General features: G+C 38.7%; 1 protein-coding gene across 2 annotated transcripts in view; it reads right to left on the bottom strand.

Moving 5' to 3' along the window:
• acot7 (acyl-CoA thioesterase 7) overlaps window positions 1-23,965 on the bottom strand; it is a 153,306-nt gene that overhangs the window by 66,631 nt on the left and 62,710 nt on the right. For both annotated transcript variants that reach the window (XM_061903759.1, XM_061903761.1), the window contains exons 4-6: window positions 21,414-21,505; window positions 21,062-21,176; window positions 19,796-19,882 (exon numbers count right to left, since the gene is read on the bottom strand). In XM_061903759.1, the coding sequence (XP_061759743.1) occupies window positions 19,796-19,882; window positions 21,062-21,176; window positions 21,414-21,505 (294 nt within the window). The remainder of the gene's footprint in view (window positions 1-19,795; window positions 19,883-21,061; window positions 21,177-21,413; window positions 21,506-23,965) is intronic.

Here is a 23,965-nt window from a genome sequence, read left to right as displayed (position 1 = left end):
TCTCCGTCTGTATTAACCAAAATCCTCTCTTTATTAGGATGACGCAAAAGGTTGGCGGTACAACTCAAAGCGAGACTGAAAATGAGGACAAGGAAGGCCAAGACAGCCAGAAGCCCGCCGTTGCACATTCACAGGGTGACATGGCACACTATGACTCCCTTTGCCGTAGGGCGGGAACAAACGAAGGGGGGCATGGAAAAGGTTAGGGCCAGCATGGTGACACTGTCTGTGTAGAGGAGAGAGCGCTCACTCCAAACGGAGAAAAAAGGCCAATTAGTAGGGCTGCGAATCTTTAGATGTCCCACGATTCGATTCAATATCGATTCTTGGGGTCGCGATTCAATTATGAATCGATTTTTTCGATTCAACGCGATTCTCGATTCAAAAACGATATTTTTCCCGATTCAAAATGATTCTGTATTCATTCAACACATAGCATTTCAGCAGGATCTACCCCAGTCTGCTGACATGCTAGCAGAGTAGTAGATTTTTTTTTAAAAAGCTTTTATAATTGTAAAGGACAATGTTTTATCAACTGATTGCAATAATGTAAATTTGTTTTAACTATTAAACGAACCAAACATTTGACTTATTTTATCTTTGTGAAAACATTGGACACAGTGTGTTGTCAAGCTTATGAGATGCGATGCAAGTGTAAGCCACTGTGACACTATTGTTCTTTTTTTTTTAATTTTTATAAATGTCTAATGATAATGTCAATGAGGGATTTTTGAACACTGCTATGCTGAAATTATAACTAATATTGATACTGTTGTTGATAATATTGATTTTTGTTTCACTACCCTTGGTTTGTTCTGTGTCGTGATTGTGTCCCTTCACTGGCTCCCTGTGCGTTATCGAATCAATTTTAAAGATTAGATTAGATTAGATAGTACTTTATTTCTTCCGTCAGGAGAGTTCCTTCAGGAAAATTACAATTTAAACTCCTTCTATTTGTTTTTAAATGTCTAAACAACCTCGTGCCAACATATCTCTCCGACCTCCTTCAGCCTTACTGCCCCATCCAATCCCTAAGATCAGCCGATCAGCTGCTACTGACGGTCCCTGACACAAGGCTGAAGCTTAGAGGTGACAGAGCTTTCGCCGCTGCTGCTCCCAAGCTCTGGAACGACCTACCTCTGAGTGTTAGACAAGCCTCCTCTCTTCCTGTTTTTAAATCTCTCTTAAAAACATACTTTTATTCCTTGGCTTTTAACACTGAGTGATATCCATCTTGCAATGGCGCCCCATTATACACCTGCTGTGAACCTGTTTTTATATTTTATTCATTTATTTTTTATCATGTTCTGTTTGTGTTGTTTGCTCGGTCTTCGTATTATCTTTTAACCTGCCCATTGTACAGCACTTTGGCTACCCCTGTGGTAAATTTTAAATGTGCTTTATAAATAAAGTTGATTTGATTTGATTTCTGTCTCCTCAATTCATCTGTTTATTGCAGTTCTGAGTGTTGCTGGGTCAGGTTTGGTTTTGGAATTGGATTGCATTGTTATGGTATTGCTGTTTATTGTTTTGTTAGATTGATTAAAAAAAATTTAAAAAACAAAAAATAAATCAATTTTTAAAATATGAGAATCGATTCTGAATCACACAATGTGAGAATCGCGATTCAAATTCGAATCGATTTTTTCCCACACCCCTACCAATTGGTAACCAAGTCGCAAGTGTGACCATCCCACTACATCTAAACATTCATTTTGGTACACTGGCAGCAGAACAACAGAGGCTGTCTACAAGGAAGCCTTTTACAGCCCATAAACATGCTTTATTCATTTTAACCAGCCCTTTAAATTAAACAAGGATCCCAACTGATGAAAGAGGGAGGCAGTAATGGAAAAAGAGTGAAACCAAAGACTGTGTGACCTCTCACAGTCTTGACACCACAGGTTAAATGGCCTCCTGGGCTTCATTAATTAGGATAATTGACAGAAGTGCATTTTTGCTTAGTGTAGTGGAAAATACACCAACAATTTATTTTATGAACTGCAATGCTAACGTTAGTCCTGTTCTTGATTTCAGCGAATCAGCTTCAGCATATTAATAAGTGGAAACTTTAATCACTCCTTAAGCTCCCGTTCCTACCCTCCGCACATCTTCTTAGCCACTCCCCTGCAAAGGCTTTGATCGTGGACGGCATCAAACTGCCTCCTAATGAGCGGTAACTATGGAAACAGCTTCTGTTGTTATTATTAGCATCTCTGGCAGTAACCCACCCACATCCTTACGGAAACACTCATAAACAGTTTTTTTTAACGTATAATTCACCTTATGGATTAAGTAAACACATTGCACACACATTTACAGAGGAGTGCATCCTCTGTTTTTGTGCGGAGTTTATAGTACTGTAGGTCCGATATAATGTAGACTTTCTGTTTTAATGAGAAAGTTAAGAGTGAGAGCATTAAACGGAACTGACTGTGACAGTAAATGTCATCAGCAGGGGTCCCCAAACTTTTTGACCCGTGGGCAGTATTGGGTTAAAGAAATTTGACCAGGGGCCGCGCTATATATATATATATATATATATATATATATATATATATATATATATATATATATATATATATATGTATATATGCATATATATGTATATATATATATATATATATATATATATATATGCATATATATATATATACACTATTAGGCACACCAACACAATCTCATCAGATCCTAAAACAAGAGGTTGACGGAAAATTTGACTAGTAGCAATAATAACCCCAAAAGAGAACATGCCACACGTTACCACACGCTTCCTCTCTACCCATGTCTGTTTTGACTCATAGTGTCTGAAAACTGCGCTAAACTAACCCCAGTAAGAAAGACTCTGCATGTAAAATACTTATGCAAAGCAAAAGCATCCAAGATGACAATAATTACAAAAGAACAGAAATTGTAAGGTGTAATGCAAAGATGCGCAGTATAAGTATGATAATTTGTCAATACATGATTTAAAAAAATGATAATAATTATTGTAATAATTTAAAAATACAACTACGACAACTTCAGATTGTTTCTTTGTTCTACATTGGCCCAAAACAGAACAAGGACATTCCGAAAATGTACATATCACAAATAATCCTCTTGACAAAAGACCTCAAATTAGTAAAAAATTCTGAGGAAAAACATTGGCACAGTTTCAAAAACACCATGAAGACCACAATGAAATTAGACTTAATGGGTTTCTACACACCAATTAAACTTTAAGTCACAGCTAGAGATGTCCGATAATGGCTTTTTTGCCGATATCCGATATTCCGATATTGTTCAACTCTTAATTACCGATTCCAGTATCAACCGATACCGATATAAACAGTCGTGGAATTAACACATAATTATGCCTAATTTTGTTCTGATGCCCCGCTGGATGCATGAAACAATGTAACAAGGTTTTCCAAAATAAATCAACTCAATTTATGGAAGAAAATGCCAACATGGCACTGCCATATTTATTATTGAAGTGCATTCTTTTTTTAACACTCCTCAAAACAGCAGCTTGGAATTTGGGACATGCTCTCCCTGAGAGAGCATGAGGAGGTTGAGGTGGACGGGGTTGGAGGGGGCAGGGTTGAGGTGGGAGAAGGGTAGAGGGTAGCGGGGTCTGTATGTTGTAGCGTCCCGGAAGAGTTAGTGCTGCAAGGGGTTCTGGGTATTTGTTCTGTAGTGTTCATGTTGTGTTACGGTGTGGATGTTCTCCCGAATTGTGTTTTTCGTTCTTCTTTGGTGTGAGTTCACAGTGTGGCACACATTGGTAACAGTGTTAAAGTTGTTTATACGGCCACCCTCAGTGTGACCTGTATGGCTGTTGACCAAGTGTCAAGACTTGGACTTGGGCGTGAATTGTTTTACCGATGCAAAGGAAAATTGGCACGAGCGTGACGTGAATGTAAGTACATATTTATTTATACTAACAAACTACAAACAAAGGAAGCAAACAAAAGGCGCGCACGAGGGCGGAGAACAAACTTGACTAGAAAACAAAACTATCACTATGGCATGACTATAGACAAAAACAAAACTCAACAACTGACATAACAAAACCAAAAATGTACTTGGCATGAGCAGGAGGGAATAAACAGCATGGCATGGCATGAAGGAGGTATGTGTATATGTAAAGTCGCCAGGCTGACCACCTGGCAACTACAGGTTTAAATACTGAACATGATAAGTGCAAACAGGTGTGAGACATGAAGACAGGGGAGTGACATGAAGACAAGGTGAAAACTAATGAGTTGGCATGGTAACAAAGAAAACAAGGAAGTGCAGGAACAAAAACTGATAAAAATAAAACCAAACATGACAAAAACAAAACATGATCTTATGGGCGTGACACCAAGTATGCTTGCATTCACTTGTGTGTGTGTGAAAAGCCATAGATATTATGTGATTGGGTCTGCACGCAAAGGCGGTGCCTTTAATGCACGCCCCCAATATTGTTGTCTGGGTGGTAACCGGGAGAAAATCGGGAGAATGGTTGATTTTCGGGAGGGGCACTGGAATTCGGGAGTCTCCTGGGAAAATCGGAAGGGTTGGCAAGCATGACTGGGAGACGCAACTGCTCGTACTTCTCACTACGTCCGTGTACCACTCCGTACAGCGGCGTTTTAAAATGTCATGAATGTAACTTTTTTAAACCGATACCGATATTTTCCGATATTACATTTTAAAGCGTTTATCGGCTGAAAATATGGGACTGCCGATGTTATCTCTAGTCACAGCCCACATAGAACTGAACAAAGACAAAATGAAGCAAAAATAAAAACACTACCTCATTTGTCATTTCCGTTGTTGACTTTCTTTAAATTTGCACAGAAGAAAATCATTTTAACTGAATTATATCAATGTGCAGTGTCTCATACAGCATCTTAAGTGGGGTCACCAATTGTTTATTTCACTCCTGTTTGTTTTACATTGGGTCGAGGGAGAGGGGTCGCAGACCCGCTTTCCCGTGTACAAACCCTGTTTCCATATGAGTTGGGAAATTGTGTTAGAAGTAAATATAAACGGAATACAATGATTTGCAAATCATTTTCAACCCATATTCACTTGAATATGCTACAAAGACAACATATTTGATTTTCAAACTAATAAACATTTTTTTTTTGCAAATAATCATTATCTTTAGAATTTGATGCCTGCAACACGTTACAAAAAAGTGGGGAAAGGTGGCAATAAATACTGATAAAGTTGAGGAATGCTCATCAAACACTAATTTGGAACATCCCACAGGTGTGCAGGCTAATTGGGAACAGGTGGGTGCCATGATTGGGTATAAAAGCAGCTTCCATGAAAAGCTAAGTCATTCACAAACAAGGATGGGGTGAGGGTCACTAATTTGTAAGCATATTGTCGAACAGTTTTAGAACAACATTTCTCAACGAGCTATTGCAAGGAATTGAGGGATTTTACCATCTACGGTCCGTAAAACCCTCAAAAGGTTCAGAGAATCTGGAGAAATCACTGCACGTAAGCGATATTACGGACCTTTGATCCCTCAGGCGGTACTGCATCAAAAACCGACATGTGTAAAGGATATCACCACATGGGCTCAGGAACACTTCATAAAACCACTGTCAGTAACAACAGTTGGTTGCTACATACATCTGTAAGTGCAAGTTAAAACTCTGCTATGCAAAGCAAAACCCATTTATCAGCAACACCAAGGAACGCCGCTGGCTTCGCTGGGCCTGAGATAAATCTAAGATGGACTGATGCTAAGTGGAAAAGTATTCTGTGGTCTGACGAGTTCACATTTCAAATTATATTTGGAAACTGTGGACATGGTGTCCTCCGGAACAAAGAGGTAAATAACCATCCGAATTGTTATAGGTGCAAAGTTCAAAAGAAGGCATCTGTGATGGTATGGGGGTGTATTAGGGCCCAAGGCATGGGTAACTTACACATCTGTGAGGGCACCATTAATGCTGAATGGTCCATACAGGTTTTGGAGCAACATATGTTGTCATCCAAACAACGATATCATGGACGCCCCTGCTTATTTCAGCAAGAAAATGCGAAGATACGTGTTACAACAGCGTGGTTTCGTAGTAAAATAGTGCGGGTACTTTCCTGGCCCGCCTGCAGTCCAGACCTGTCTCCCATTGAAAATGTGTGGGGGATTATGAAGCGTAAACTACGACAGCGGAGACCCCGGACTGTTGAACGACTAGAGCTCTACATAAATCAAGAATGAGAAAGAATTCCACTTTCAAAGCTTCAACAATTAGTTTCCTCAGTTCCCAAACGTTTATTGAATGTTGTTAAAAGAAAAGGTGATGTAACACAGTGGTGAACATTCCCTTTCCCAACTACTTTGGCACGTTTTACAGCGATGAAATTCTAAGTTGATTATTATTTGAAAAAAAAAAATAAAGTTTATGAGTTCAAACATCAAATATCTTGTCTTTCTAGTGCATTCAACTGAATATGGGTTGAAAATTATATGCAAATCATTGTATTCCAATTATATTTACATCCAACACAATTTCCCAACTCATATGGAAACGGGGTTTGTACCTCTTGCTTGGTATACTTGCTTGCCCCAATATAAACTCATTTGCTTGCCTAACAGAAATGTTATTGTGACATCCAATTGACACTTTTAGAACAGCGTGGAGAGGGGCGTGGTCCGCGCGTTCCCTGCGGGTGGGGTGTGTGCAGGGGCCGGCCATGAAGCAGCAGCCAGGTGAGTAGATATCTCAGCTCGAACGAGTTATCTAATTCCCTGTTCCCTTTATCAGCAGCGTCGGAGACCATGAGAGGGGGCTGGCTAGAGAACGAGAAGCGAGTCCGCCGGAAAGAGCTGAAAAACCAAAGAGACTTTGCACTATTGTTGTCATCATTAAACATATTGTAAACAGCTGCGCAAGGGTCTGGTGCTTTCCCTGTGGTCACAACAAGAACCCGAAATAGAGACATTCTACAAACAGCAGTTTCTTTCATTTAAAAAAGAAAGATCAATTTTACACTTAGCAAACTCATTTCACGGGTAGGATTGAACATGTTTGACATCCCTTATATAGAGTATGATTTAGTTTCATGCTCAAATTAAATGTAATCCGAACATGACCATTTTCCATTGTGCCGACCGGAATAGGTCATTATAATTGTGCTGTTCAAGTATGCATAATTAAATGACCAGAGCTCGGTGAATGTATCCTAACCAATAAATGTACTTAAAAAAAACAAACATAAAACATATTCCCTGATATGGGTTTTACAATAACTGACATTCGCTGCCGATATTTGCATATTTTTCACTATATTATTATACAATAACTCTTCAGTGCTAAACACGTTGGCATATGTTTGTAAAAAATAATAATGGATTAGATTAATATAGTGCTTTTTTAGACACTCAAAGCGCTTCACAGATAACTCATCATTGTATTTGTGTTCTGTATCATTTCCCTCTTGTTTTCATGTGTTTTTATCTTATTTTTGTGGACTTATGCATATTTTCCTCAACGTAGGATTGAAAAAAACAAAAGTTCCTGATCCTATCCTGTTCATTCCACATTCACACTAGGTTGGTGGTAAGCCACAGTTGTAGCCACTGCTGCCCTGGGGTAGACTGACTGAAGACCACCACCAAACATTCATTCACATTCATATACCAGGGTATGGCATATCTTACATTATTATTAGAGATGTTCGATAATATCGGCCTGCCGATTATATCGGCCGATAAATGCTTTAAAATATAATATCATAAATTATCCGTATCGTTTTTTTTTTTTTTAAAGTAAAATTTATGACTTTCTGAAACGCTGCTGTGTTTACGGACATAGGGAGAAGAAAAGAGCGCCAATAAACCTTACAAGGCCTTTGCGTGCCGGACCAGTCACAAAGTACAGTATCTACAGCTTTTCACAGGCAGAAGTGAATGCAATCCATACTTGATCAACAGCCATACAAGTCACATTAAGGGTGGCCGTATAAACAACTTTAACACTGTTACAAATAGGCGCCACACTGTGAACCCACACCAAACAAGAATGACAAACACATTTCGGAGAATATCCGCACTTTAACACAAAATAAACACAACAGAACAAATAACCAGAACCCCTTGCAGCACTAACTCTTCCAGGACGCTACAATATACACCCTCACACTACCCGCCACCCCAAACCCCGCCCACCTCAACCTCCTCATGCTCTCTCAGGGAGAGCACGTCCTAAATTCCAACCTGCTGTTTTGAGGGATGGTTAAAAAAAAATGCACTTTGTGACTTCAATAATAAATACGGCAGTGCCGTGTTGAAATTTTTCCATAAATTGAGTTGATTTATTTTGGAAAACCTTGTTTAATGCATCACAACAAAATTTGGCATAATAATGTGTTAATTCCACAACTGTACATATCGGTATTGGTTGATATCGGAATCGGTAATTAAGAGTTGGACAATATCGGAATATCGGCAAAAAAGCCATTAGCGGACATTTCTAATTATTATGTGCACCATCGGGGGTAATTGCTGGGTTGCACTTGGACGCTGACCAATATGTGAAGCCAGGAAGTGCCTCAAGGTAATGTGATTGCAACCCAGCAATATCATTATTATACCTCACACAGTTGAAATCATTACAAAAAGAAGAAAACGCAAAGGCCTTACAATCAGAAGTCGAACGTCACTATTTGAATGGATGCTGTCATATGAACTTTAGAGAGAATGTGTTTGCTACCAGGCTGTTCACATGTGGTTCCTGTGTTTGTGCATGTGCTCTGCGTCTCCTTAGGCTGCAGCTAAGTAGGTCACATTTATACAGCGCGGAGGGGAAACATATATGGAAAATGATTAGTTTGTATTGTCAAGTAGAAGTCAATTCTCTCAAGCAAGTCAAGACGAAAGAGGAGGAAGAAGGACGGGAATCCTGCTTATGTAAACAAAATAAGGCTAGAACGAGTAATGGAGAATGTTTCCTAATGAGCAATAGCATGTATTGTGTGTGTGTGTGTGTGTGTGTGTGTGTGCGTGCGTGCGTGCGTGCGTGTGTGTGTGTATTATAAATGACCTGCATGCTTGTTCCACATTTCATTCTTAATTGGACAGATGTCTGAACAAGTTCTTCAAATTAAAAAGCCAAGCGTGACATGTGCAACATTTATCTGTGCTGCCTTTGCTCGCTCTTTCCCCTTCCTTTCTTTTCCTTTCCTTCCTGTTCTGGCCTTTTTTACATCTATCCCAGGAGCAAATCCACACATTTTAACAAATGGTTATCTATTTAAATGCATACCACAGTCACCTAAATTGATGTACACCCATAATCATGTACCAAAAAATGTTGCTTAAAACTGTAATAAATAGGAATGTCCAATAATATCGGCCTGCCGTTATTATCGGCCGATAAATGCTTTAAAATGTACTATCGGAAATTATCGGTATCGGTTTCAAAATTATCAGTATCGGTTTCAAAAAGTAAAAGTAGGACGTAGGGAGAAGTGCATAGCGCCAATAAACATTAAAGGCACTGCCTTTGCGTCCCGGCCCAGCGAGATAATATCTACGGCTTTCCACACATACACACACACACACGCGATTGCAGGGCATACTTGTTCAACAGCCCTTCCTGGTGCACTTAAAGGTCAGTCGTATGCATTGGAGGGGGAGGGGCCAGCCGGCGTCGGTCATGCAAGCTACGTGTGCTTCAAGCACACCTGTGAAATGAAAACCATTTCAGGTGACTACCTCTTGAAGCTCATCGAGAGAATGCCAAGAGTGTGCAAAGCATTATTCAGAGCAAAGGGTGGCTATTTTGAAGAAACGAGAATATAAAACCTGTTTTCAGTTATTTCACCTTATTTGTTAAGTACATAACTCTACATGTGTTCATTCATAGTTTTGATGCCTTCAGTGACAATCTATAATGTAAATAGTCATAAAAATTAAGAAAACCCATCGAATGAGACAGCGTGTTCAAACTTTTGGCCTGTACTGTATATAGATTTTATAATCTTCACGGCTCCCCTTAAGTTTAGCCCCGGGGACTTAGTTGGGTCTCAGTCATAAAAAAACTAAATAGTAGAAATATAAAAATATGTCATATACTTTATTTTATTATTCAACGCTTACATCTCTCTCCATAAAAGCTTCAGGTCTATATAATGATATAAAGTAAAAAAGAAACAAGGTTTATGCTCTTTTTGTCAGAGAAAACCCAGTTTTTTATGGCAAAAACGAAAGATATTTTCCTCCCAAAAAATGTGGATTATTGATGTGAAGTAATTGAAGCCTTAAATAGTTGAAATATTCATAACAATATTGATTTTGATTCAATTGTATTCTTTGAACAATTTCATTACAATTCTTGGGAATACAAAGAGGTCCCACTCATAAAAGTGTTGAAAAAATAAGTCATACATTTTTGTTTTTATTTTTTTACTTTCCACACTTAAATCTCCAGACCAACTTAAAATCCATTTGTCGATTTTTATTTTATTTTTATTTTTCACGTTTGTTTAATGCACTTATTGGATTGTAAACATATTTTTTTATATAGCAAACACAAAATATGCGATGTTTTTCACACAAAATATTTCAAAGTGGAATACTTGATGTGAGGTAATAGAAGCTTAAAATAGATCAATAATTCATAACATTGATTTTGAGTCATTATTTTTTTAGCAAAAACCGTTTTAAAAACAACATCCCACATGGCAGCTTTGTGATATTACACTCAACACTGCCACTTGTCCTTGTTACATTTCACCTACTTGCTCCTCTATTCCACTTTGGTTTTTTTTGTAAAAGTATTATTAAAATGTACTGCAGGCCATTGAAAATGAGCTGTGGGCCATTTGTGACAGTGTGACTCCAAACTCCCTTTCCTATTCTAAAAGTATAGTTGGTATAAAGAGTAACAGAAATATGTAAGAAAATAAAAAAAATTCTGAAGAATTTACACAATATTTCATGTTAGTGTAATTTTAGGTAAAACAACGTACGGTTTACAGTGTTCAAGGAAGTGAAAATATATCTTTTAAATTGTACTCATCAACTATGCAATCGGATAAATGTGCAAAACACTTTGATATAAAAAAAAAAACATTTTAAAGTTAAAGTTAAAGTACCCATGATTGTCACACACACACTCGGTGTAGCGAAATTACTCTCTGCATTTGACCCATCACCCTTGAACCCCCCCTGGGAGGTGAGGGACTGATTGATTGATTGATTTTACTTCTATTAGTAGATTGCACAGTTCAGTACATATTCCGTACAATTGACCACTAAATGGTAACACAAGACTCAGTTTTTCAATCTGTTTAAGTCAGGGTCCACGTTAATCAATTCATGGGGAGCATTTTTGGTGATTTAACCTCCAATTCCAACCCTTGATGCTGAGTGCCAAGCAGGGAGGTAAACAGATATTTATTTTGTTTGATTATCTCCTGGGGGCTCAAATAGCACAAATTCAGTTAAACGTTTTAAATTCCTTTATAGATGTACAGTATTGACCAGGTGTTCTATTACTATTGTTCATGTAGTTTTTTAAAATTAATTCCATTCATTCAGCTTTCTCTCTTCAACCTCCTTTGAGATTCATCTCAATTCCCTTCTTTTCTGTGGGTTTTTGGGCTTCATCTAGCACCCGAGGGACATCCACGTAACTAAAAGGGCTGCGGGTTCAGTCTGCTCCTGCCTTGAAAGTTAAAATGAGACAATGCTCGCTACTGTGTAGCTTTATTTGTAAGAGATTGATTAAATCTTTTATTAGTAGATTGCACAGTACAGTACATATTCCGTACAATTGACCACTAAATGGTAACACCCGAATAAGTTTTTCAACTTGTTCAAATCGGGGTCCACGTTAATCAATTCACTGACATAGATGTCAGACAAATACTGCAGACAACATATTGATGCTGGAAAATATGAAACCGATGGTAAATCAGCAGGAATGCATCAAATTAAACATAATATCTTCAAATCAATTTATTCAATATTATTTTTTCTTAAGCTGTGGATTTATAGGACCCTTTTAATACAGTACTTAACTGATATTTCTGAAATTACATTAATTTACATGACATTAGAAACTTATAGGAGAGATGGTTTTAGACTGGGCAAGGCGGCCGCCTCTGCCATTATCGGCGTATAAAAGTGAGCTCATCATCATAAAATACACCCTGAGTGTCATGCTGTCGCCGGGTGCTATATATTTGTCCAAATGTTATATTATTTCTATACTTTATTGATTTCTGAGCTGAAAGCCAATCCATCAATCCAGCAATAACCCGTTAGCAGCTGGTCTTAAATCCACAGCTCAGGAGTCCAAAGCCAAGCCCTGCCAAACTGAGTTACTGCTGCCAAAAACAGTCATTAGTCACAGTTGTCGGCAGCATCTTTCAGCACCTGGAGTAAGTATTAAAGCAACTATGGGGAGAGACTTTAAACGTTTGAATGTCGGAACATAACTACAATCAATAAGTCTTAAAGTAACTGTATAGTTGCAAATCTTTTCTATTTTGTTGTTATGATCAGCTGCCCGGATCAGTTCTGTTGGTTTTTGGACTTCCTCAGTTCCTGTTTTTTTGCACCCCTGGGTTTGTTTTCTGTTTCCATGGGTGCTTATTGTTTCCATCTGTCTCCGATTGGTGTTCAGGGTGCTCACCTGTTTCCGGAGCACTAATCAGAGCACTGTTTATTCCAGCTTTTTCCGGTCAGTCAGTATGGCTTCCTAATTTGCTAACGGCAACAGTTGACGATTTTTGATTCCTGTTTGTGTATGCTGGCCTCCCTGTCTTTCCCTCCCGTGCTATGAGCACACCTTTATTTTTTTCCCTGTATGAATTATCGTAATAAATCATTTCCTACCTGCACGCTGTGTCCGGAGTCTGTTTGCATCTTGGTAAAATGATCCCCGCATCATCATGCGACCCGGTCGTCACATTTGTATTAAAGTATCGTAGGGCATGCTCAAATCCATGCTTCAACACTGCATTACAACAACATTTTTTACTGCATGGCTCGTTTCAAGTCAGTGTGTTATATTTCTATCGTGCAAGATAGGAATTATCATTAAAAAAAGATTGTGGCAAGTGGAGTAATTTTGGGCAAGAGCACTATAGTAGAGTGTAGACAGACCTCCAACAAGGCTGTACATTTCATTTAATTGAAAAATCATGACATGCCTGATTGTGCACCACAGCTCCGGTACTGTAGGTGGCAACAAAACATAGTGCATACACACCAAGCTTTTTCATCACAGCTTGGGTATGGTGAGTCACTGCCTCACTAGACCCTAATGCGAGCAAGCTATATTCAGTCCTTCCGGAATTTTACAGAGTTTCCGTGATTGTTGCGGCCTAAAATGTCTAAATTTGCAGCAGCTTTTTTAGAAAGTTGCAACAAAAGTTGCAATGCTTTGAGGCTTGTTTTTTTGATGAATATGTTATCAATGCAGTACATTATAGTTACGCCATTAGCAAAGGGCATACTTGTCAACCCTCCCGAATTTTCCGGGAGACTCCCGAATTTCAGTGCCTCTCCCGAAATTCTCCCAGGACAACCATTCTCCCGAATTTCTCCCCGACAATTTTGGGGGCGTGCCTTAAAGCGTACTCTCTCACCTGAAAAGGAGACTATTCTATATGTCTCCGTTATACATAGGTTTAACTACAGTACAACCCATAAAGTATGCAGGCACGGAGCTATTTCTCAGTGTGTGTTTATTCCAGCCGGCACGTTAATACACTGACACACAACACCTGGATCCCATCATGCATTGCTTCAAAACTACGGCAAGTAGTAATGTCCGAAATTTCCAGCCAGACAAACAATATTGGGGGCGTGCCTTAAAGGCAATGCCTTTAGCGTCCTCTCTCACCTGAAAAGGAAACTATTATATATGTCTCCGTTATCCATAGGTTTATCTAAAACCCATAACAAGGTGGCCGAATGGATATAGTCACTCATGAACGGTCAGAGAGGCACAAGGCGGCGGCAACGCAGTATTATGGGCCACCTTGCTAAATGGAGACCTGAGGGTGTAACATATGCTGAGACAAAGTTGGCTATGCTGATAGGTGCAAGCAACATCCCGTTCTCATTTGCGGATGTTTTCAACAAATCCGTGAAGGATATGTTCCTGGATTCAGAGATCTCTCGCCAGTACTCAAATGGCAGAACAAAGGCTGCTCAAATAGTGAAAGGTAAGTTTTATTTTATTTTTTTTAAGTAAGCAGCAACTACAGTACAGTTAGTAGAACAACTGTGTTTTCATTACTGTGTACTGTACTATATATATATTTATATATATATATATATATATATATATATGTATATATATATATATATATATATATATATATATATATATATACACGTATATACATATAAATATTTATACCGTATTTTTCAGATTATATGTCGCTCCGGAGTATACGTCGCACCGGCCGAAAATGCACAATAAAGAAGGAAAAAAACATATATACATTGCACTGGAGTATAAATCGCATTTTTGGGGGAAATTTATTCGATAAAATCCAACACCAAGAATAGACATTTGAAAGGCATAAACATTGATAAACATTTATTTTTTTTGAAAATAATCATTAACTTTAGAATTTGATGCCAGCAACACGTGACAAAAAAGTTGGGAAAGGTGGCAATAAACACTGATAGAGTTGAGGAATGCTCATTAAACACTTATTTGGAACAACCCACAAGTGTGCAGGCTAATTGGGAACAGGTGGGTGCCATGATTGGGTATAAAAACAGCTTCCCAAAAAATGCTGTCTTTCACAAGAAAGGATGGGGCGAGGTACACCCCTTTGTCCACAACTGCGTGAGCAAATAGTCAAACAGTTTAAGAACAACGTTTCTCAAAGTGCAATTGAAAGAAATGTAGGGATTTCAACATCTACGGTCCATAATATCATTAAAAGGTTCAGAGGATCTGGAGAAATCACTCCATGTAAGCGGCATGGCCGGAAACCAACATTGAGTGACCATGACCTTCGAGCCCTCAGACGGCACTGTATCAAAAACCGACATCAATCTCTAAAGGATGTCACCACATGGGCTCAGGAACACTTCAGAAAACCACTGTCACTTAAGTTAAAGCTCTACTATGCAAAGCGAAAGCCATTTATCAACAACATCCAAAAACGCCGCTGGCTTCTCTGGGCCCAAGATTATCTAAGATGGACTGATGCAAAGTGGAATGTGTTCTGTTGTCTGACAAGTCCACATTTCAAATTGTTTTTGGAAATATTCAACATCGTGTCATCCGGACCGAAGGGGAAGCGAACCATCCAGACTGTAATCTACGCAAAGTTCAAAAGCCAGCATCTGTGATGGTATGGTGGTGCATTAGTGCCCAAGGCATGGGTAACTTACACATCTGTGAAGGCACCTATAATGCTGAAAGGTACATACAGGTTTTGGAACAACATATGCTGCCATCTAATCGGCGTCTTTTTCATGGACGCCCCTGCTTATTTCAGCAAGACAAGTGTAAAAAAAGAGTGTGGGTACTTTCCTGGCCCACCTGCAGTCCAGACCTGTCTCCCATCGAAAATGTGTGGCGTATTATGAAGCGTAAAATACAACAGCGGAGACCCCGGACTGTTGAACGTCTGAAGCTCTACATAAAACAAGAATGGGAAAGAATTCCACTTTCAAAGCTTCAACAATTGAACTCCTCAGTTCCCAAACGTTTATTGAGTGTTGTTAAAAGAAAAGGTGATGTAACAAAGTGGTGAACATGCCCTTTCCCAATTACTTTGGCATGTGTTGCAGCCATGAAATTCTAAGTTATATTATTTGCAAAAAAATAAATAAAGATTCTAAGTTTGAACATTAAATATCTTGTCTTTGTAGTGCATTCAATTGAATTAGGGGTGGAAAAGGATTTGTGAATCATTGTATTCCGTTTATATTTACATCTAACACAATTTCCCAACTCATGTGGAAACAGGGTTTGTATATATTTAAGAAATACTTGAATTTCAGAATTTCAGTGAATTATATTTGTAAATATACTCCTCCCCCCTTAACCCCCCCCCCCAATCTCCCGAATTCGGAGGTCTCATGGTTGGCAAGTATGGTAAAGGGGCATAAAGGGGAATAGGAGCATTTATGTACGCGTAAAGACGCCATAATGGCTATTTCTGGATGATTAGAGTTGGAAAAGCATCCAATGAGTGCTAATTAAGCTTTGCATAGTTGCAACAAAAATTTGAAAACAAATACTGTAATGATGTTTTACTCGTTTAATACCGCACAGTCTTAAAAGTAAACACTGGATGGCAGTAAAAGCACAGTGTCATGATACTTGATGACTATTTTGGTTTTGCTATAAACTTCCTGTGTTCTGTGTCTCTTCCTGTCCAGCGCTCTTATTTTGGTTTCTATTTCCTGTCACTGCACCTCTGTCCTGAGCACTGCCTCCCTCACCTGTCTCTGATTTGCACTCTATACACACATGTGCCTGGTTGCCAATCAACCTGCTGTATACAGTATATGCCAGTAGGTTGAACAGGGCTGGAACATTACTTTGTAATTAATCTGTGTAGTGTGCTTTTGGTCTGTTCAATTATGTCCCTGCATAGCTTTTCCTATATTTCCAGTGCACTTCCCAGCTGCACTATAGCTTTTTGCTTTGTCATTAAACATACTTTTTACCTGCACGCCCTCTGTTGTCCCCTGCATCTTAGGGTCACGTTGCAAACAACGATCGCCCAACACTCAGAGCTCATTAGCAAATTACTGTAGTGTTTTAGTTCTTTAACTCCTAATATTAATAATTAATCGCAATTACAAAAAGAAACACCACCAGAAATATCCGCAATCTGTCGATGATGGAGAAGGCTGTCATAAGACACTATCTGTGCTTATTTACACTTCAAAAGTATTTGTCTATATTAACTAGAGATGTCCGATAATGGCTTTTTTTCTGCTATCCGATATTCTGATATTGTCCAACTCTTAATTACCGATTCCGATATCAACCGATACCGATATAAACAGTCGTGGAATTAACACATCATTATGCCTAATTTTGTTGTGATGCCCCGCTGGATGCATTGAACAATGTAACAAGGTTTTCCAAAATAAATCAACTCAAGTTATGGAAATAAATGCCATATTTATTATTGAAGTCACACAGTGCATTCTTTTTTTTAACATGCCTCAAAACAGCAGCTTGGAATTTGGGACATGCTCTCGCTGAGAGAGCATGAGGAGGTTGAGGTGGGCGGGGTTGGGGGGGCGGAGTTGAGGTGGTGAGTGTAGCGGGGGGTGTATTTTGTAGTGTCCCGGAAGAGTTAGTGCTGCAAAGGGGTTTTGGGTATTTGTTCTGTTGTGTTTATTTTGTGTTACAGTGCGGATATTCTCCCGAACTAGGATTGTCATTCATGTTTGGTGTGGGTTCACAGTGTGGCGCATATTTGTAACAGTGTTAAAGTTGTTTATACGGTCACCCTCAGTGTGAACTTTATGGCTGTTGACCAAGTATGCTTTGCATTCACCTGTATGTGTGAAAAGCCGTAGATATTATGTGATTGGACCGGCAGGCAAAGGCAGTGCCTTTAAGGTTTATTGGCGCTCTGTACATCTTCCTACGTCCGTGTACACAGTGGCGTTTTCAAAAGTCATACATTTTAGTTTTTGACCTATCATTTCCGATTTTAAAGCATTTATTGGCCGATAATATCGGCAGTCCGATATTATTGGACATCTCTAATCTTAACCATTCATTTATGTTTCAACTAGGGCTATCAAACAATTAAAATATTTAATCACAATTAATCAGTTTGGCTCATAGTTAAATCAAAATTAATCGCGCGTTAAAAAAAACCTGTGCCGTTATAAGGAACTGCTAGTTAATGTGTTAACTTTGACAGCCCTAGTTTCAACACATTTATCCTTGAACATTAGGAGCATCTGTGAACTGTTGAGTGGTCTATAATTGTAGGTTTTGTTGGAAAATGAAAGACGATAAGAGATTATCATCACACTCAACATATCATCTTAGATAAATGCTGCTTCTTTGCTCAGTCAGTGTTGAAAATGAAAATCTGATCTTCATTGTCTTACCCTGGATATACAGTATAACATTTTAATGAATACTTACATCAGGGGTCTCAAACACGCGGCCCGCGGGCCAATTGCGACCCGCGAGACGTTATTTTGCGGCCCGCACCTTAATATGAAAAGTTAATGTTGGTGCCGCCCGCGAGGTTATTAATATGAATGGCGCTTTACAACGTTATATTTGTATACCTTTGATTTTCCCAGGAGACTCCCAATTTTCAGTGCCCCTCCAGGGGTAATCATTCTCCCGAATTTTACCCATACAACATTATTATGGTGGTACCGTGGAGGCACTGCCTAGAAAGCCCTCTACAACCTGTACAAACTGTGTGCCAGCCCAGCCACGTGTTGTAAATGGCTGCAGTAGACACAATAAGCGACTGCAAGACATAGTTGATCAACAGCCACACAGGTCACACTGAGGGTGGCTGTACAAACAACTTTGACATTGTTACAAATATGCGCTACACTGTGAACCCACACCAAACAAGAATGACAAACTCATTTTGAGAGAACATCCGAGCCGTAACACAAAATAAACACAACAGAACAAATACCCAGAATCCTATGCAGCCCCAACTATTCCGGGCTACAATATACATTCCCCCCCCAGTGTCGAAGATGTCGAAAATGTGACCGGGCCAGCACGTTGGAGAGGCGAACGGGACGGCAGGTTATAGAGGACGCTAAAGGCAGTGCCATCTCAGCATGCCCTAATTGTTATTGTCCAGGTGAAAACTGGGAGAATGAATGCCCCGGGAAATTATCAGTAGGGGCACTAATATTCGGGTGTTTCCCGGAAAGACCGCGAGAGTTGGCAAGTATGTTGCTAGGGCGGGAAAGCCATTCAAAGAAGGTGAAGTAATTAAAAAGTGCATGTTAGATTTTTTTAACAAATCTTTTCTTGTGGCCCAGCCTCACCCAGTTTCTGCATCCAGTGGCCCCCAGGTAAATTGAGTTTGAGACCTTTGACGTACATAGTAGGAAGTCAGAATGCCAGTGTTTTAATAATTGTTTATAAACTACTTAGCGTTGTAGACAGGAACCAGACATAGGTGACAATTTTGCTGTTTGAGCAAAAAAGATTATTGTTGCACTTGTTGTTTCTGCTTCATCTACACAAGAAAAAAACGTAAGTTTTGATAAAACAATTGACGTGCGAGTTTAAACGCTGCTCAGGGACTAATTTGATTGGTGAAAATGACGTTGATTAGCTAAAACATGCGTGGGACATTGCGGGCATTAGAGACCGTGCATAATTTCCAAGAATTGCACATTGCCTGAGGGCATGTATAATGACATAAAGTGAAAGTCAACTCTTCTATTCGCACCTTTATCTGGACCTGCACCAACATTCTTATCGGTTCTCGCCCATGCGTCACTTATCTCCAAAGCTTCTGATATGAGAAATGTCTACGGCATGCGGCATTCATGCTTGGTGGAGGCAATTACAATTTGCCTCAATTGTGTGCTTTCTAATATTTTCACAAGTCCTTGTTGGTTGTGAGTGTATTTTGTACACAGAGTTCCACCATGGGGAAATAACAACTGTGAGATGAGTTCCCACATTACGAACAACAACAACATAATTACCAAACACTTGTTGCATTCCATAGCTCCTGTGGTTTCCAGCTAGATCCCCTTGAGTTGATTGAGTTAATTCTAAATTATCTTTTCACAAAACTAGCATGTTTGTAAGAGTGGTAAAAGAATGAGTGACGCGAATGGCCTCACCTCCGTGCACGTAGTCATGTAGGGTGCAGTCACAAGGACCAACCAGATGGATCAGACTGGACTGGCTGTATCCGACCGTGTGTTTTTCTGCAATCAAAATGAACAACTAATATAAATCTTGTCCATGCACGCTAAAATTGTCAAAATTTCTTATGAGCTGCATGACGGAGATAGCATGCTGTACCCTTTCAATCATCCTCTGTTTGAAAAAATTACAATGAAATTTCAATAATTCATTTAACAGTGGTACTGCAGTTTTCATACCCCACTTCTTGATGAAAATTTTAACCAAAATTTTGCATTTGTTTTCAATACCGTCTCAACTATCAAACGGTCAAACATTGTGCATATTGTTATTGATGTTCACTGCTCGCTGTACATATCCTACAAAGTCAGACCTACAAAGTTTCAATGTCCATTTCTCAGATTATATAATTGTTGATGACTGAAGTGCTGATATCAACCAAAACTAACCCTCCCGCCCCAACCCCTTTCACATCCCACCCCCCTGGTTGTAAATAATGTAAATATATCAATGTATATACTCTGATGATTAACTTGCTTGATGACTGTATTGTGCTGATAGTATATTTATTTATACCATGAATTGATTAACGTAGACCCTGACTTAAACAAGTTGAAAAACGAATTCAGGTGTTACCATTTAGTATTCAATTGTTTGGAATATATACTGTACTGTGCAATCTACTAAAAAAAGTCTCAATCAAACATCCATCCATCCATTTTCCTACCGCTTATTCCCTTTGGGGTCAAACTAATTAGAGTGGCCGCGCATCATTTTGTGGAATCGAGTACCTTGAGAATCCTTCGCATCAATGACTCAGTCTCTGTGCTTTTTCTTCTTATATTGAATATGAATGCGACCTCGAGAGGGACAAGCGGTAGAAAATGGATGATGGGAGGCAGAATAAGCCATTTTGGGGCCAAAGAAAGTTGCAAGTGAAAGCATTTGGATACAAGGGACAAGAAAGAACTTGTAACTCCCTCCCTTTCTGCCGTATTCGTCAACAAGAGTTTTCAATAAAAGGTCAAATAAATGAAAACATTTTGTTTATCCATTGCATTTGTGATTTATATGTATTTCACATTGGATTTAGCTTACATTAAATCTTATAAGACAAAATACTTACATTTTTGTACAATTTGCTTTTTGACTTACCTTTTGGAGCAAATTACTAAAAAAATATCAGTACCACAGTACATTCTTTATTTTTGGGGATTTTATTGTGGTTTCTTTTAAGTTACCTGGTTGCTTTGGAGGCGGCACAACTTCTTCAATCCTTTCCTTGGTTTTCAGTCTCCCTGCCTTCTGAGCCTCGTAGCGCTTTCGACCCTCCTCCTCTTGTTCGCTGCTATCATACTACACATCCATTTTCAATATATTCAAAGGAACGTCAGTAACACACGCACTAACAATTCTAAATCAACTAAATGGAGTTAGGATTCCTCACAGTGGAATTCAAGTGTGCATTTTACATTTTTTTTTGACCAGATAGCCGCTTTTATTAATTAATGCCTTCTCTTCATGGCGGAGAAAAGGCTGGTAAAATGTCAAAGTTGTGTGTGTGTGTCAGAGTGGCACACGTTTTCTACGTACCTTGATGGGCGGCACCTCCATGATCTTGTCGACATTCTGCAGAGAGCAGGAGACGTACCACAGCACGGCCCGGTTGACCAACTTTTTGGCACCTGCAGTCACAGAAGAAAAGGTCATAGTCTTCCTTCCAACTGAGGGAAATGTCACCAAAAATCTTGAAGCTTTCCCCTCCCAACAAATAATGGAGAATGCATTTTGGAATGTTTAAAAAAAAAGACGGTTTTTAGTCCCAGGATGAAGAAAAAAATCAGTGATTAGCAGGGAGAGAAACCTGTAAATAGTTGCAAACATGGACATTGTGCTCTGACATTGAGAAATAACAGCATGACAAATGTGGACACAGCCTTTGGCATCTCGGGTCAGATATCCTACAAAATACTTCCAAAAGTTTCCCCAATTTCTTTAGTTTTTTTTTTTTTTAGAAATAATAGCTAAAACTTGAGTAATTATTTACTTGTTTAGAATAAGTGGTTTGCAGAACCCATCGTGAGATTTATCTGACATTTGACCACATGGTCATGTGGTCATAACCACATACATCTCAGCCATTTGAACAGTGCAGATTCTAGAATATGAGCAAGATCCATTTTTTTGTTTTAGACAATTTTTTTGTCAGTAATAAACCAACAGAACAATTTGACAATAGTGGTTAGAGCAGGGGTCGGGAAACTTTTTGGCTGAGAGAGCCATGAAAGCCAAATATGTTAAAATGTATTTCCATAAGAGCTTTAGATTATTTTTTTAACACTGAATACAACTAAATGCGTGCATTTTTAAGTAACGTCAACATTTTTTGAGTACAATAACTCTCATATTATTTTTAATAACATTTTTATTCTGAAGCTAACCAATAATAAATAGAATACTTCTTACCGTTAATGCGCCTTCTTGAACAGATGCGTTAGAAAACGAAGGGATGGATTAAAATGCAGGAGAATGTTTTGTATTTTGAACATTTTTTTTTAACTCCGATTACCAATGGAAATATTAATTTCTTATCGTGTTAAGCAATGTCAGCTACGATTAATCCGAGAGCCAGATGCATCCATCAAAAGAGCCACATCTGGCTCTAGAGCCATAGGTTCCCTACCTCTGGGTTAGAGTGTCCGCCCTGAGATCTGTAGTCATACCAAAGACTATAAAAATGGGACCCATTACCTCCCTGCTTGGCACTCAGCATCAAGTGTTGGATTTGGCGGTTAAATCACCAAAAATTATTGCCGGGCGCGGCCACCGCTGCTGCCCAATGCACCCCTCTCCTCCCAGGTGGTGATCAAGGGTGATGGATCAATTGCAGAGAATTATTTAACCACATCTAATGTGTGTGTGACAATCATTGGTACTTTAACTTTAATAAGTAACATATGTCCTGATCAACATTTTTGGCTTACGATGGTGATCTGAATTTTTAACCTCAAATTCCGAATTTGAGTATTGATGCATTTCTGTGACAATAGATTATAGAAGTGAAAATGTTTTATAGCAAGTACAGTGGGTTTGGGAATTATTCAGGCCCCTTTAATTGTTTCACTCTGTTTCATTGCAGTTTGTTTAAAATCAAATAAGTTTAATTTATTTCTCATTTATGTACACTCAATACTAACCTGACTCTCCCCAGGTCCTTGGAGTTCGCTGAGCTCCACACAAGGATCTGGGACCTCTCAATAGAAGATGCATTTCAGAAGACGGGGCCTTGTAAAAAAATCACTGTATGGGATTGGATTAACCTGACCTAAACCCAACTGAGCATCTCTAGAGAGACCTGAAAACGTTCACCATTCAAACACAAGGAACTGGAGAGGATTTGCAAGGAAAAATGTTAGAAAATCCCCAAATGAAGGTGTGAAAAACTTGTTGCCTTATTTCCAAGAAGACTCGTGGCTATACAAGCGCAAAAGGGTGCTTCTACTCGATACTGAGCAAAGAGTCTGAAAACGTATGACCATGTGATATTTTAGTTTTGTTTTAAAACATTTGCAAAAATGTTTACCGTTCGGTTTTCCGTCAATATGGGGTGCTCAGTGAACATTAGGGGAAAAAAACAACTTTTTGATTTTAGCAAATGGCTGCATTGAAACAAAGGGTCTGAATACTTTCCGTAACAACTGTAACTAAAAGTAAACACAACAACACATTTTTTATCATTCTTATCTTATTAGATTTTGAATTTGTCACTATTGATGTACATACTTGCCAACATTGAGACATCCAAATTCGGAAGAATACAAGATTAATACAGATTGCCTCTCTCTCTTCTCTTTCATCTTTCGGTATTCCTTTTTTTATTTCATTTATTTATTTATTATCTTTCTAGTTATCATTATGTATACGTATTGTTGCATTTGAACAACTGTATTGTTGATAATAGAGGTAAACTATTGGTTTTGTTCATGATCAATAGCGCTTTTTTTATTGGTATTTGTATTGCTCCAGTTTTAGTGTAAAAATGCTCATTGTCATTACTATATTATTATTTATTTTACTAACTGCTTATTTGCTATCACTTTTACGATCATATTTGTACATATTGTATGTGCTGGTGTTGTTCTATT

The sequence above is a fragment of the Nerophis ophidion genome, linkage group LG06 (genome assembly GCF_033978795.1).
Source record: "Nerophis ophidion isolate RoL-2023_Sa linkage group LG06, RoL_Noph_v1.0, whole genome shotgun sequence".
In the NCBI taxonomy this organism is placed as follows: Eukaryota; Metazoa; Chordata; class Actinopteri; order Syngnathiformes; family Syngnathidae; genus Nerophis; species Nerophis ophidion.
This window is presented reverse-complemented; position numbering and strand designations above follow the sequence as displayed.